At 39.4% G+C, this 16809-nt stretch overlaps 1 protein-coding gene and 1 long non-coding RNA gene across 6 annotated transcripts; both read left to right on the top strand.

Moving 5' to 3' along the window:
• The first annotated feature begins 239 nt into the window (after positions 1 to 239).
• Positions 240 to 4210, top strand: ABT1 (activator of basal transcription 1). Of its 5 annotated transcripts, none has more exons than XM_026676353.2 (4): positions 240 to 457; positions 1378 to 1712; positions 2280 to 2455; positions 3404 to 4210. In XM_026676353.2, the coding sequence occupies exons 2-4, from the start codon at positions 1442 to 1444 to the stop codon at positions 3740 to 3742; spliced, it is 786 nt and encodes a 261-aa protein (XP_026532138.1). In that variant the 5' UTR covers positions 240 to 457; positions 1378 to 1441; the 3' UTR covers positions 3743 to 4210. The 5 variants fall into 5 exon arrangements, with proteins under 5 accessions (XP_026532138.1, XP_026532139.1, XP_087812824.1 ...); XM_026676354.2 differs by having other exon boundaries at positions 252 to 464; XM_087956698.1 differs by having other exon boundaries at positions 275 to 426.
• A 396-nt stretch (positions 4211 to 4606) lies between these two features.
• LOC148132329 (uncharacterized) lies at positions 4607 to 15216 on the top strand. The gene is made up of 3 exons (XR_015747848.1): positions 4607 to 4711; positions 9000 to 9085; positions 15106 to 15216. It is a non-coding gene; the product is annotated as an uncharacterized LOC148132329 (long non-coding RNA).
• The last annotated feature ends 1593 nt before the right edge of the window (positions 15217 to 16809 follow it).

Genomic DNA, 16809 nt, shown 5'->3' with positions numbered 1-16809 from the left:
GTTCAACATCTGTAAAAGGTGATCTTTTGATCCACGCGCGCAAGCGAAGCGTTGCAACGGGCAACACCACAGCAAACAAATCCCCCCCACTTTTGATCAGCCACAGCTTGCCATTGGCTGCTTTGGCATTCATTCCCTCTCAACCTCGTTCCCTCGCCTCTACTTCTTCATTGGTCGAAGTTGCTCAAGCTCCGCCTCCTTTTCCATCGATTTCTTGTCCCAAGAAGCATCGCTTCCCCACCATTAGCTTTAGTGACCGTAGACTTTTTAGGAAGAGGTAACATTTCTATAGTTACCCTGCGTTAACACGGGCTCGGTTGGAGTCCTCCCTCTGTTTTAGCTCTATGGGAGGAAATGCTCGCTGCCCGTTCCGACAGTGCCGTTAGTGAAAGTGTCGCTCAGCCTGCGGGGGAGCACGTTTGAGAAGTACACGAATAGGAGAAACTCCTTGGAGGACGTAAGAGGTGGTAAATGTGTATGGAGATTCTCAGTTGTCCAGATCGTGGTCCAGTTGCCTTTTGAAAAAGCACCTTTGGGATAAGGGAGGATAGGATACAGCAGTAATTTAAAGGTAAATTAGTAAAGGGTTAGGAAGAATCCGGTATCCTCAAAATATTTTGGATTATTTTGCTGTTTTCATTTTTATTTTAATTGTCTGTAACCCTCCCGGAGTCTTACTTATTACGTATTCATTTAAGTTTAAATTAATTTTTATAGAAGTTGTTTTATAGAGTAAAAAAATACAAATTTTAAGAAATAAATAAAAGTGAGCTAAAGAAGGAAAACAGATATAAAATGGCTTCCCATTTTCTTTACATCTGTTATGTATCTGTTATTTGCATCTGTATTTTATTCTCTTTATTCTTTATTCTCTTATATCATGACTCCTTTCCATATTCTACTCTGTCTCCATGTATCAGTCAGTCAGTCAAATTACTGTATTTAGCTGCCCATCTAGTGTACAGTCAAAATATTATAAAACAGACAAATATTAAAAACTGTTGTATAATTAAAAACATCAAAATTAAGATTAGAAAAGAGCATAACTATGAAATGGTCAGCCATCTAAATCTAAATAATAAATCAATCAAATATAACACCATTAAGCTTCCGTGTCCTGGCCAATAAGTTGTTGGCACTATGGTGCAAACGTGCAAGATGCCAGTTTGCCTATTTTATTGGGAACAGAAAGGATATGTGCTGGTTGAGCAAGGGTGATAAGACATGATGGGCTTTTGGAGAAATGGCAATATAAATTTCAGATAATTGATTTTATAGAATTGATTTTTGAGGATGTGGACAAATGTTGAGTGTGGGTATAACAGAAAGCAGTTTTGTCCTAAATTTTCATTACTGTATTCTGCTTTTATATTATAGAAAGAAAACAGTTGCCCAGTTATATCAATACATTGCCCAATAATAACTTAAGAACAAAAGCCAGATGGTTGATGAAGGTGCAGGAAAACTTCAACTGACATCCATGACTGAAGATTCAGTAATGAACAATGAAGATGAAGAAGTAGAGATAGTTTCAGAAGATAAGGAAACAGAAGAGGATTCTCAGTTGGATTCCTCTAATCAAAATGAAGGCAAAAAGGTTGTGCCTGGCATAGTTTATCTTGGTCATATCCCTCCACGCTTCCGGCCTCGGCATGTCCGAAACCTCCTTTGCGTTCATGGTGAAGTGGGACGCATTTTCTTGCAGCCTGAAGGTGAGATTGTATGAGTGCGTTAGAGACAGTAAGCAGACAAGAGAATACTAAATAAAGTGAATGTACCTTCCAGTGCAGAAGAGTGGGTTAGCAGCAGGGGAATCATAGAATATCATTTCTCATTACACTTGTTCTTGATGTGAGAGGCAGATGATAGGCATGGTTTTCAGATGGAAGCTATCTTCAGATGGGTGGACTTTTGTTTCAAATGTGATGCAGTTTTTATGATCTCAAAAGGAAATTATACTCATGAGTCCCTGCGTGCCTGCAAGAGATCTTAAGTCCAGCTCACCTTGAATGTCTCTCTTATCTCGCTCATTTCCTTTAACTGCCAGTTGGTCAGAATTCTTGTAGAGATCTTAAGCTTGCAGTAAATCTTTATATTCATTTGAACTGTCTGAGTCTCCTGATTTCCCAGCACTTGACAATTATTAATGGTTACATTTTACACTTGGGTAAGTGGATTTAAAGATGAAATATTCATAAATCAACAGGTATGTGTGACTAAGCTACCTTAATTCAAAGCCTGTACACTTTATGATTATTTTGTCTTTTTGCATTCCCCAGAGCGATTTATCCGAAAGAAAAAGAAGAAGGCTGGTAGTAATGCCAAAAACTTCACAGAAGGTTGGGTAGAATTCCGGGATAAGCGTGTGGCAAAGTTGGTAGCTGCTAGTTTACACAATACTCCTATCGGTGTTCGTAAGAGAAGTAAATTCCATTATGACCTATGGAATATAAAGGTGTGTTACCTGGGACTGAGTACTCTGTTATCTATTCATAATCTAAATTGATGTTGGGAACAATTCAATCTGTTTTTTTATTGGCTCTTCAAAGGAATCAAAAGTTAATGGTTGATACCAGCTTTTATTTCCTTCTGGGTCAACTGATTCTGACTTGATGTTGTGAAAGCGCTGTTTTTCCTGCATTTCCAGTTTCTATTCATGAAATTTGGTACAAGATAAGTTGCTTTTCTAAACTTACATTTGAATTGAAAGACAGCTCAGCCATATATAGAGATACTGAAAGGATTAAATCAATTTTATATGTCCTACATCTATGTTTCCACATAGTGTCCTTGCTCAAGATGCAATGGGTTGAAGCAAAAGATGGTCAAACAGCACCTCATAAGCCAGTGTATATGCTCAAAATAAATTTTATCTAGGATGTGACAGTCCAAATTTTAAAAATCAATTTGTGATATTTTACTTGCTATAAAAGATGTAATGAATCCCTCTGGGTATGCATGCATTTGATAGAGTACATTTTAGTGTTCAAGAATAGTATCTTTGGTCAAGGGATGAATTACATGAAGATTATTAATTTCAGATCATAAGTCTATAGTACATTGAATGATTTGTTTTTTCACTCTCTTTTCTTCTCTGGGAATGTGACAGATAACTCAGATTTGTATCAAGACAAGTGCTTGCAGTAAGCTGTTCTGGTTAGACTGAGGGGTGTGACTGGTCCCACATTTATCACTGAACTTCTACTACCAGATTCTTTATTACAGATTTTAGCCAGGTCTAAGGAGGCCAAATTGTTCCAACCCTTAGATTAATGTGGGGATAGAGTAGCCTCAGACAATATGGAAAGTATTTAAACTATGGTTAGATCTTCTCAACCATGAGTTGTTATATGCTGATATGATAATCTTTTGGCACACTAACTAGTTTTCATATTTTTCTTAGTATTTGAATCGCTTCAAATGGACTCACTTGAGCGAGCAGCTTGCATATGAAAGGCAAGTGCGGCAGCAGCGCATGCGTGCTGAAGTTTCTCAGGCCAAACGAGAGACTAATTTCTACCTGCAGAATGTGGAGAAGAGTAAGCACTTTTTGAAGAAGGACAGTCAGAAAGAACATGCTGAGAAGAGCTGGGGCTTCGTTCAGCGCTGTACTGAAGATGAAATTCAGACAAGCAAAGGAAAGAAACGGCTCAAGCAACAGCTAGCCCGGTCTGCCGAGATCCAGCAGAAATCCCAGTCAAACAAATCTCTGTTGACCAAAATCTTCAATATCCAGCAATAAGGACCCTCTGGCTCTTGGCAGCTAACTTTTATGAGCAAAACAAATTCAGTCTGCCATCAATCCCACTAGAAGAAAACGCTCAGGTTGTTTCAAGTACTTGTTGCCGGGCAAGTACTTGGCCTGCTGTATTGGTGATATGGTAGTTGCAGACTTGCCTCCAGAGAAGAACATTTCTTTAGGAAACCATGTTTTTCTTCTCACACTCTTATGTAGAGTATGGATCACATTTTTCTTGCTTGTTGAGATTTGGCAGGAGGCAACTTTCTCTTTTGGTTGTTCCTTTGTTGATTGAAAAGCCAAGGAAATAAAGAAAAGGCTAAACCCTTTTGCGAAGGTTGGTCTAATCTAGTGAAGACCAAGATTTTTTAATCCTGCCTCCATTTGTAGAACTGATACAAAGCATTGTTAAATAAGAAAATGTCCAGAATTTCTGCTTGCTATGTGGAAATAAAGACTGTGATGTTACAAGATGATGTGTCATTGAATATGCTAATCAGTCTGACCGACTACATTTACAATTTGAAGGTTTATAAACTAGCTGAATACTTGTGCTTCGTGACGACACTATGTGATTGGGCTATGCAGGAGAAATCTGTTTCGCAATCCGTTGGCTCAGTGGTCGGTGATTGAAACATATAAGGGAATATCACTCCCGCTGCCTTGAGTCTGGAAATAGTTCCATAGGTGGAAGGCATAGACATTTTGGTGAGGTACCGATGTTTAGTATTATAAGGAGCCCCAGACCACTCCTGAGCTCTCCAGTACCCTCTGATGTTGTGCCATGGAGAAGATGGCTATTACATCACTATACCTCAGTGCAATGCAAAGACCAAGGGTCCTTTCAAAAGACCGTGTCTGCTGCTGATTTTTACAGCTACAGGATAATGGAGCGTGATGGCGAAGAATGCTACCTCCTGCTGTTCCGCAATCTTGTGAGGCAACTGGAAGTTGGAACAGAGTTCTTTTCAGGTGGGGAGGGGGGAGTAGAACTCCTTAGCATCAGAGCGTGTTAATTACTGTATTAAGAAATAGTAATGATCTAATGGTCATTTTGGAAAATCCTCTCTTAGTGAGCACCTAGAAGCCAAGAGGAACATACGTGCCAAATTTCAAGTTTGTAGGCTTTACGGTTCTGGAGATTTCATGAATGAGTGGTACTTAGCTTTTGTATATATGGATTGAATTAATCTTTTTTGCAATCACATCATATTACTGGCTCAATCTCAGTTCCCAATCAACCACTATTCCAAGATCTATTACACAGTACTATTATTAGGCTGTACCTGTACATTTGGTTTTTGTTTAAATCCACCTTTGTTAAATTATATTACTTTCAACCTCTGCCCTCCATTTTCTTTTTCAGGCTTCCTACAATTTTGACAAAGCAAGCCAATATATATCTACCGATTCGGTAACGTTTTGTTTTGTGCTTCCAGATATTCAGATAGTTACCACCTTACGACAAGTTTACTTGACCTTTGTCTAAAGTCTTCTTAGTCTCCTGGACTTCCAGTTGAGTCTTTTTTCTATGAGGCAATTTTTATTCCATCCTCTGAACATCTCAGTCAGAGGTTGTTTTCAATTGAGAGTCTTCCCTGTCAGAAGGGAATGGCATCTGGAGTTCTCTACGCTAGGCAGTTCTTTCAGTTCTCTTTGTAAACATATTGGTTCACAGCACCACTGAACTGCTGCAACCTAGTGAATGAGAATGCATTTTGCCAGATCCAGTTGACCATCACACCTGAGGCATTAGGGGAGTCCAGCTTTTTCCTTTTTTCAGAATGCGTCTTCCACTCCTCCATGAGAGAGGTCATGGTGAACTGTGTTAACAGTGCTTGTTTTCTTAAAGAGAAACTCTTACAGGTGGGTAAGAGTTAAGAAGTTAATGTCTGGGAATGAAAAAGAATTATGCATTCCTTTTTCTGGTCTGCAGATCTGACCCACCCCCAAGCTTATTTAATGTTCAGTTCTTGGGCAAAATCTCCTTATTCAATACTTTATCTAGGCTGATAGATTCCCCAGATATTGTGTACCTGTGTATGTAACCTATATAGCCCAGTCTCTTTGCCGGTTTACTATCTTCAGAATTGGCTCTTTTAGTAACTCACTAATTCATGTACTTGTTTGGGTGTCCTTTAATTTTTTTTAAAACATTTTCTTTCCCAATATTGTACCATTGCTGTTTTATGACTATACTATTCTAGACAAGGTTTGTCATAGTTTGAAGATATAAGATGTATCATTTTTTTTTAGATAGATCTCCTTATGAAAAGGTTTCCACAGCCACATTACTGAGCTGGATCCAGCTCCATATTTCTCCATCTTATGAAACTTCAATGCTAACCAGTTGGGAGACAGATTTTGTAACCTATGAGGAGGGTGGCCCCTTTAGTCGCCCCCCCCTCCATTAATGCTCCCTTGAGAAACACGTAGAGCTGCTAAATTGACTTAGATGTCTTCCTTTTGAAAAGGAACTTACTAATTTTTCTTGCAGAATTACACCTCCCGTTCTTTCTCCAGGGACTGTATTAACATCTCAGTTTTCAGATGACACTTCTCTACTGCAGGAAAATAGAGCATACACTGGATAGAAGGTGTTCCTCCTTCCCTGATGAAAAATCTTTTTGCCCTGCTTCTTTTGTGTTGCCAATTCTAATCTGCTATGTTTCCTGAATTTTCTTTGGAGCTTCAGTTGCTTTTGGGATTAGAAGCAAGGGATGTCCTCTCCCATTATCGGGATTATTACAATTGCTTAAGCCCAATATTCCACCTTTTTCTTGTGTATGTTGTAGCCATCTTCCAAAGGTGCTTTTCTCCTGGATGAGAAGCGAACCATCTTCAAAGAAAAACCAGAAAGTCCAGTTGCCTCTTGAAAAAAGCACCTTTGGGACAACCATGACCTGGATGACTGAGATTCTCCATAGATGTTATAGCCATCTATTGTCGGCAGAAAATTAAATATGTCATCTTTCAAGTTTGGGTTATGTAGTTTGCTCCTAACAAGATGGCTTGAGAATTTCCCAAAAGATCTGGGGATGCAATCATTTTCAAAGCGAATCTTGCAACAGTGCCCTGACTGATCCCAGAGGGACTCTCGAAGGATTAATGTGAAAATTCTGGAATGACCCCAGGGCAATAACCAGGGGTGGGATTCAGCTAGTACAGACCGGTTCAGGTGAACCAGTAGTTCCGGTGATTAGTTGGCTTCACCCACCCACCCCTGCGTTATTCTGTCCTATATTTCCTTTGTTTGAAGGCCAGCTGATCCGTGCGGTAGCACGGATTGCTGCGCCTCAGCTGTTTTTACTCACCGAGGCTTCAATAAAAGATAAGTTTTCTTGCTATTTTCAAATGTACCCTGCACGCGCAGCAAAGTGCATGCTCACTGAACCGGTTGTTACACTGGTTGAATCCCACCACTGGCCATAACACTACAATTCCCAAAGGCACTCTTGAGTTGCTGCTGTGAAAATACTTCTAAAGCTTCATGCAAGAGTCCAGAATATTTTTTAAATTGATAAGGGATATAATAGCATAGTGTATTAATAAGATTCAATATACTGTTGCATTTTTTTAAAAGAAAGTCGAGCTCTGCAACAGCTACAGATCAGTTGACAATTTTTATATTTCTAAGAGGCTTAAGTAATTTGTAAACATTACTTTCTTGTGTCCTTCAAGGAGATGCAACCTGGTTCTTAGATTCCTCCAGCATTTCCCTAACAAGCTGGAAGATATTTCCTTGGAAGGCTGTTGATCAAGGCTGTTGATGATGCCTTATTTTTGGCTGATTCTTGTAAGGAGATGCAAATGGAAAAATATTTATTTGTTAATCAAATTTATATCCTACCACAATTATAGAAGAGTCTTGACAGCAAAGCCATACTCGGAATCAATAATAGGATGGGTTGTGTCCCTACACAGGAAAATGGATCCAAGCAAGGTATAGGAATAATATTAGCACTTTCTGTTCTAGGAGAGACTACAATTTTTTTAAAAGAAACAGGTGTGGAAGTTTGGCTGTATTCTGATCTGAGGTGTCACTGTGACCCAGTAGGCCTCAACAGTGTGGGTTACTTTGTTTATATTCAGTGGTTCATCCCATTCTGGAATAGGGATCATAGTCTAACTCGGCATCTGCAAGGCCATTCTTTAGGGACAGTGAGTTAGCAATTGCACTGATCCTGCACTTGTGAAGGGCTCTCTATGCCAAAATCGAAATGTTCAGAGGGATTTTTCATCTAGGGATGTCAAATTAACTACAATATAATCTTAAGAATTATTTCAGAATTGTGCTTTTTTCTTCCTCACAAACTTCTATTTAGTGGCCTGAATGAACAGGATCTGATCTGAATGAACAGAAGAATATTCACTACAGCAGGTTGAAAAGTTTTACACTTTTTTAAAAAAAATATACATATAAGCATAACATACAGTATATACAGAAAAATAAGTTGAGACTGCAAGGTAACTGCATAAACCAGAGTTCCCAAACCTTTCCAGACCAGGGGGAGGGGGGGGGGGGAATAGTTCCGCACGAACGGCGGGTAAGTGCGTGGTCATGCTTACCCATTTCTGTGGCTCAAAGCCCGTAGTGCACTGGGGGTTGGGGACCCCTGATGTTTATGCCACCATATTGATGGTGTTAGAGGTATTCACAGGATGTAAGCTGTTCCAAGTAAAGCTGCTGTCAACGTCCGAGACAGCGCGCCATTCAAAGTTGCCACAATGCGCCATTTCGGAGTTGCCACACATGGGGTGCATGAGGTGCACAAATGGGTATCGGGTGATGGGACTCACACTGGGAGAAGTCCGGAAGAACAAGGATCCAGGAAGGCAAAACAGCGGCAGTTGGTTCAGAAACCATCCAGGCCCAAAGAGTACTTGCTAGAGTCGGCTAGGAGCAACCGGGAACAGGAGGGTGAGGCGTGCCGGGATTCAATTTTTTTTACTACCGGTTCTGTGGGCATGGCTTGGTGGGCATGGCAGGGGAAGGATACTGTAAAATCTCCAGTCAGAGGTGGTATTTGCCGGTTCTCCAAACTACTCAAAATTTCCGCTACCGGTTCTCCAGAACTGGTCAGAACCTGCTGAATGCCACCTGTGGTGCCAGGGCGTGCTGAGTCCTTATAGCCAGCTGGCTAACAGAAGCCAGTAATGCTGGCTAGAAACCCTTTTACTTGTATTGTTCACCACATACCAAGCCGAGGCTTCAGTAAAGAGATCCGTTCTGCTCACAGTGTAGCCTCTTCTTTTGCAGGCTTGGCTTGGAACTGTGACCGCTGTCTTTTGCAGTTGATTGATGATGAATTTTACATCCTATTTGATTGCTGCCTGTATAAGAGGGTAAGAGACAGGTACCTCGGTCTATATACTAAACAAATGATCCATTGAGAACTCCATATCAAAACAACTTACCTTATGAGCCGTAGTGGTGCAGTAATTAGAATGCAGTACTGCAGGCTACTTCTGCTGCCGGGTTCCTGCAATCTGGCAGTTCAAATCTCACCAGGCTCAAGGTTGACTCAGCCTTCCATTCTTCCAAGGTCGATAAAATGAGGACCCAGATTGTTGGGGACAACAGGCTGACTCTAAACTGCTTAGGGAGGGCTGTAAAGCACTGTGAAGCAGTATATAAGTCTAAGTGCTATTGTTATTGCTATTTGCGGCCAGAATGTGAAAACAGCATTTAATACAGCAAAATGGTTTGGCTGAGATCGGCATATGTGGGACTGATTGGAGTAGATTGTAGGGGTGACACTGAAATATTTTTATCACATTTTATTTACCCATATATTAAATTATTTTAAATTGTATTTTATTCCAATTTCGAATCCCAGAAGGGTATGGCTAGCTAAAACATAAATTTACTGCTCTAAACTGTTATCTGCTTTGGGAGCTGATCGTAATATTTTTCACCAGCAGCCTACCTGATTCTCTGTAAAAAGAGACGAAAAAGGTTGGCTGGCATCTACAGCTCCATGGCCACTTTTCTCTTTGCATTTTGTCTAGCTGTGTTTTGTCCCTCTTTGAAAGGGTGCCAACTGATTTATTGTTCTCATTTTCCTCTTAGGCCATATTTACGCTTGTTTATTATGTTTTATGATTGACTGGATATTTTGATCTGCAGAGAACAATTTGCAGCGAGACATTTTCATTGGGAAAATATTAGAAGGGCAAAGTGACTGGTTTAAACACAAAGTGGAACCCAGTTAATCTTCCTTTTTGGGACATTATTACTTGAAAATTGCTTTTAGTCTCCTAACACTCAAATTAAAAAGAAAAAAGAGACAACAGAGCTTGCTGTACATTATATTAAATCCACAGTACTTATGGTGTTAGGTATGAACTTGGAAAGCCCCAAGGGAATGCTTTTCAGATTTTTGAAGATTCTATACTCTTTTTCTGAACACCTAAGCAACATCTCTTTAACAATTTAAAAGTTCAGTTGTGTTTTCCTCTAAATATAAATAGGTTAAGAGTAATTTAACTGTTATTCCAGGAAAGAAGAACCCAAAACTTAAGCAAGCCAGTGTTCATTGGCACCTACTGTATTAACAGTAGTAGTCACCCAGTGGCTTTAGCATAGAATTCAATTTTGATTTCTACAAATCTAAAAAAAAATCCTTTAAAAGAACAACCATATATTCAGCTAGACCCTATTATAAAGAATCTATAATAATTTATCTGAATAGAAATTAACTAAGTTTTCATCATTCCAATATTGGGGAACCGGTGGCTTTCCAAAAGTTGTTGCACAATAATTCTGAACATCCTTCCCACTTGGTCCTGCTGAGAGACTGGTAGGTCATTATATTTGAAGTAAAAAATGAAAACTCCTGAAGTGGTAACCATGAACAGATAGTAGCAGTTATCTTTCTCTGTGTCCAGTGCCTAATGATCAGCGTCTCTTTCATTCTTCTCCCAAATGTCCACTTTCAACTGTCACTGGACATTCCAACTGCCACTCCTTAACTGACAAACTATAGAATTCCAATAGCAAATCTCCCTGAACAGTTACCATCTTCTCTTTCAAATCAGTGCACACATTTATATGCAAACAAAATAAATCCAATACATCCAGTCCCAACAGAAGATGCTGTGTTAAATAACAGAATAACTGTTTATCTCTACAGAATTCCCTTCCAAAGCAATGTAGATGTACAAAATGTTCAGAAGAGATGCTTTACAACAAAAAAGAGGGATCAAAATATACACAAAAGAACTGAAAATAAAAAACCAGCAATGGAGAAGAAGAAGATGGGCTGGAGGTGCACACTTTGGCCTCTAGGTTATTTTCACATTCCAAAGAGGATTCAAGGACTATCCAGTTTAAAGAACATAGATAAGACCTGGCATTGGAATGGGATAGATCCTTTACTTCAGTAAAATAAGATTCAGCAGGAATGTCTGAATGCATTAAAATAAATAAAATATCAATAAAATTATCAGACATTGATTGTATGCGCAGTCCATCTTATAATTTAAGTTTAATTCTTTCAATGCTTATACAATAATAAAAATGGTGAAGGACATTATGGATGTTAAAATATTTCTGTTAGACCCTATTGCCTTAAAACCTAATCCTGTGTCTAATGTGGAGCTGATAAGAACTTGATCCCTAAATTCGAGGGAGAATCTTTTACCTTTCCAAAGGGGCTCCTTTGTCCATCTGAAAATACAAATCACCAAGTAATTTGGACAAAGTAAAAAGTATTTATTAAGTGAGGGGGGATATCAAGTCTTTTTATAAGGTACAGAAACAAATGATACATACATTGGGTATATGTGATACATCAGAAAGTAAGTAATCAAACGAAGATATTAATTACATATGAGACTTGAACAATAGACAACACTGATTTACTCATCCAAGTAAGTTACATATTTTGTCACCCTCTTTCCAGGTGCACATACTGTAGTAAGTTTAGCAAATTAAGTTATTAAAGAGGATCAAGATTGGGCAGAGACAGAGTTTATGTCCTATTTTTTTGGGGGGAGATGCAGGGGAAGAAGGTCAACAAGTCTGTGCCTCCCCCCAGCTTTTTTTCTGTTTTCTCTATTGAAAATGGAGGGAGAGGAAGGGAGGGAGGAGGAAGGGAATAAAAGAAGCTTGTCCCAGAGCTGCTGCTTTTGTATGCAGGGGGCTTGTTTCCCCAAAGCCTAGCAAGAGCTAGGGGAGCCTGTGGTCTCCCAACTGCCCATGGATCAGAGCAGAGGCCTAATCCATAAGGCTGGGTTCCTTCTTTTGCAAAATACCACCAGTGGTTGGATCACTGACTTTCCTCCCTGGTCAGCGCTAGTGCCTCTCCTTCCTCTGGTTGCAAGGGTTTAAAAAGTAGGTATGCTCCCAGCTCCAGTAAAGTGTGCGTGTGTGGACTTCCGGTTTGCAGGCCTTTGGTGGCAGCAGGAATCCGCGATCGTGCGCAGTTTCTGCTTGCGCTCGCCGCTGGAGTGCCCCGAGCCAGCCGGCTTCGGGGCTAAGCCACCCCGTAGAGGTGGTCGAAGATAGGGGAGACCCGGCAGGGTTTGAGGGGAGCCGTACCTCCCCTCCTCAGCTGGCTTAACTCCCTTTTCTGAAGTCGGTAGAGCGGCGGTCAGAAATGGCCGCCACAAAGAAGCACTCATCCGGAAAAGAATGTGCAGGAGGAAGCTAAGAAGTGAAAGTTTTGGCTGACCGGGATAAGAAGCAACATTCAAGATATCCTGGAATTTAAATTTTAAAAAAGATACATCGCTCCCAAAGAAGATCCGGAAGCAGCGAATGAAAGTGAAAAGGGAAAGATTGTTTTTTCTCACTGTCCCTCCTTACGATGACAGCAGATGAATGAGAAATCGGAAAAACCTACTTTGGCATCAGCAGGTAATTAAACTGGAAAATCAAAGCCCAAGGGGACAATAAAGATTTCTGATCACTGAAAAAACTTTTTTTCGCTGTAAGTGGGGAGGGAGAGGAAAAAAATAAGAGTAAGATTTGGCTGGAGGAGACTGCTTGGAATTTAAAAGAATCTAAAGTTAAATTGTAACAAGACTTCTAAAAGATACATTTTAATTGGAACTTTGTAACTGAATTGTAACCCCAGGAAGAGAAAGTGAAAAAAGAAGAAAGTGTTAAATGAAACAGCTTGTGTGTATTTGGACTGCTTGGTGACTTTGGGACTAAAAGCAATTTTCAAGTAATAATGTCCCAAAAAGGAAGATTATATTTCAATGGAAATTATATTTCAATGATTAAAAATTATATTTCAATGTAAATTATATTTCAATGTAAATTATATTTCAATGATTGGAAATTATATTTCAATGATTAAAAACACTTGGGTGGTTGTTTAAATTTTTTTTTACAATGGCATCACTTGTGGATGAACTGAAAATGGAATTTAAAAAATATAAAGAAGAAGAACAAGAAGGGAAGGGCTCTTTTGGCTCTGTTTTTCATTTTTTAGAAATGGCGATCTCTACTTATGAGAAACTACAAGAACAAGAAGATTGGGACAAAGAAGAAGCCATCTTTAACGAACAAGTAACTTTATCTGGGGAAGAAAGGGGAAAGGGGGAAAAGAGAATGGAGAATTTAAGACCTAAAAAAACAACCAAAAAAGGGAAAAATAAGGTGAAAAGTGGATATAATGTCAAAAAGCAACAGAAAAGAGGAATACAGAAGAGGGAAATGGAGATGGAGAGACAAGGGGATAAAAAGGGCAGAGTGAAGAAGCAAGGGAGGAAGGAAGGGAAGAGAAGCTACAAAGGTTTGAAACAAGATGTAAAAAAACAGGATTTATTTAGAGATAATGGGTAAAAATATAACTGAAAAAGAGATTCTGCAAAGGTATGTAAGACTGTATTGTTGTATTTGTATTAGAAATAATGTTAGAAAATTGGAATAACATATGATTATAAAATGAGATAAAATATTCAATGTAATTCAGTGAAACTTTTTTTTTCTTGAACAAAATAAATGAAATGAAATATGAGAGAATTGAATTAAGAAGGAATGGGACCATTATAATTACATAATGTTTTAAAATATAAGTGAAATGAGGGGGAAGTAACAATGCAAAATTTATAAGTGTTCCCATAGAAGCATGATACCTATTTGAAAAGGAATGTGTAAAATGTTTAAGATTTAAATGAATATTAATTTTAACGATAGAGTTCAGTTGGTATGGATTGTTGTTTTAATTATATTATATATTTATATTTTTTTCTTTTCTTAAAATATAGTGCGTACTGAGATGCTCTGAGAAATAAAGCTCCAGAAAAGATGCCTGTAGTGCTGTTGGAGAAAAACCTGTAGTAAATGTGACCAAACTCTTATAACTTATAAGAGTTCACAATCTGGAATTATCTCACTCCAATAAGTGTAATGAAATATCAATATATATCCTCAACATTATTACAGACACTGAAAGCTGTCCAGCAGTAACGGTCTGTAGGAATGACTTTGTGAGACAAGTGGAAGAGCCACAGACTAAACAATAGTCAGACAGGCAGCAACTAAGCCTCCAGAAAGAAAGTGGGAGATTCTAGGGAGTCTCTATTGTAAACCTCTCCTTTCACCATTCCAGCTCTGGACTGTGTTGTCTCCTGTCTCATCCTGCTCCTTGGAAAGTGTTCCCTCCTGGGAAATTGCTGTTTCACTGTAGTGCACGAGTGTACATCATTTTGGCTTGCCTGGGCTACATTGAGTGAAATGGTCTTGGGCCACATATAAAATAGTCAATATAGTTAATGTATATAAATAAGATTATAATGTTGGAAATTTACAATCTTGTGGGGCCGAGCTGTCCAGGGCTGCATGTGACTTATGGGCGGCAGGTTGGACACACCTGTTGTAACTCATATCACCTCCCCCTTCATAGAGAAAATCCATCATATCCTATTTATTGAAACTAGGTCCTTGCTGAGGCCAGGGAAGTCTCTGTTGGGTTCATGCTATGATGTTGGACTCATTGAGATAGAAGCTGCTGTCTTCAATCTTGAAGGTGGTGTCAGTACATCTCCTACTCAAGAGGTTGACCTTGGTCACAGTGATTTTAAATAACTACCATCCTGGCTACAACTTTTCTTTTTGGGGGAAAGGTGGTTGAGAAGGTAGTCAGACTGCAGTTGCAGAAGACCCTTGAGGAAGCATGTTATTTAGATCAATTTCAACCAGGTTCCAGAATGGGACGGAATTGAAAAAAAAAATGATTGCGGCTGCTGAGGATCTATTGCAGAGCCAAGATGGAAGTGGTACTTCTATCTTTGTGCTCCTTGATATCTCAGTGGCCTTTAATACCATTAGCCATAGTATCTTTTTCAGTTGGCTGTGGGGATTGGGAATTCAGGGCACCTTAACTTACAATGTTTCTCTTCCTTCACAGCCAATTCCAGTTGGTATTGGAAGAAGATGGGGGAGAAGTTATATGGGGTACCGCAGGGTTGATGCTCTCTTCCCGTCTGTTTAAGCTGTACATGAAGCTGCTGGATGAGATCCTCTGCTGGTTGGGATTTGGTATCATTAATATGTAGATCAGGGGTGTCAAACTGGCAGTTCATGAGCAGGATGCATCACACACAGGCCATGCCTATCCTGACTCCGCAAAGGCAAAAAAATGTCACAATATGTCATGTGAGTTTGACACCCGTGATTGAGATTTATATTTATCAACCTCAATTGGTTAAATGATGCTATTGAGGTCCTAACTCAGCCCAGAGGCAGTTCATCCTGGATGAGGAAGAACTGACTCACCCAATCTTATGAAGTCTGAATGACTGTGGATATTAGGGCCCCCTGGACCCAAGGATTTTCTGTCTATACTCTTAAATGGCATAGCATTTGCACATTCAAGAATGATACATTCAAGAATGCCGCTCAAATAGCAGGTGGCAGCTGTATCCGAGGGCCTTTATATGGCTGCATCTGGCATGGTGTTCCTTCTTGGAATGGGACGTCTTTCTATCACTATGCCCTGGTCACCTCACAGCTCAATTACTGCAATGCACCTATAGATTCCCTTGAAAACTTTGAAACTTTTGGAGTGCAGCAGTGTGGGCAATAATGGGCATGCCTCAGAATGCCCATGTGACACCTCTGCTTCACAAACTGCACTATTTTTCCAGTATGCTTCTGGAAGTGATATAAAGTGCTGGACACCAACCCTTCCTGATTATTTCAGGAATTGTCTATCTTTGCCTGGCCAGGATATGCTGTGATGCCTTTTCTGTTGTCGTTCCTGTTTTCTGAAATGAGATTTCCCACTATGGTCCATCCTGTTGGCATTCCATAAGGCCTTGACGATCTGGTTGTTCTCTGGCCTTGAGTTAAGTTTGATGAAGCCCTTGTTAGATGACATTTTGTCTATTTTCATTTCATTTGTTTAAATAAAGTGACTGGATCCCAGCTTGCTTTGATCTGTATTGTATTTTATTCTTTATTTGGGAACCTCTCAGTCAGTTTGGAGTTGGACAACATTTAAACTGAATTAAATAAGTACAGTAAATAAGTAAATAAAGATCACAATCAATGTAAGAACTTTTCTAGTTGTTGTGATACTGAACCAAACTACATACAGGGAAAAAATAAAACATATCAACACATCTTACCCTAGCTCTAAAAAGACAGAAAGGCAGGTTCCCCACATTTCTTTAAAAGGGCATTCTGGAAGCAGGGCTCCTATAGTCACCTACCTAATTTTTCATGGTGATGACAAACAAAATCAAGTCTCTGAAGATGGCCAAAATGCCCAGAGAGTGGAAGGAGATATTCCCTGAGATATCCAGCAGCATTCCCTCTAGTCATGGACAATAGTGGCCTCACTGATTCCCCAAACTGTCAAACCATACTCGTGCATTTTAAATGCAACTGTATTGAACTTGTATCTTCTTCTGGGGGGAGAATTCTGAAAGAGGGAAGAGTGTCATGCAAAACTCTTTCCAGTAAACTGGTTAGAAAGGACATCATGGTTGAAGGAATAGCGGTCACAGTGGTCCAACACTGAGTAGATCCTGACATAGTCTTACTAACAATTTGAACTGGGATCATCTCAGTCTCAACAAAAAAAAAAAAAAAAGTTGAAAACACTAAT

Source organism: Notechis scutatus, chromosome 2 (assembly GCF_049901735.1).
Source record: "Notechis scutatus isolate UNSWTSFEM ecotype Mainland chromosome 2, rNotScu1.2, whole genome shotgun sequence".
Lineage (NCBI taxonomy): Eukaryota > Metazoa > Chordata > Lepidosauria > Squamata > Elapidae > Notechis > Notechis scutatus.
This window is presented reverse-complemented; position numbering and strand designations above follow the sequence as displayed.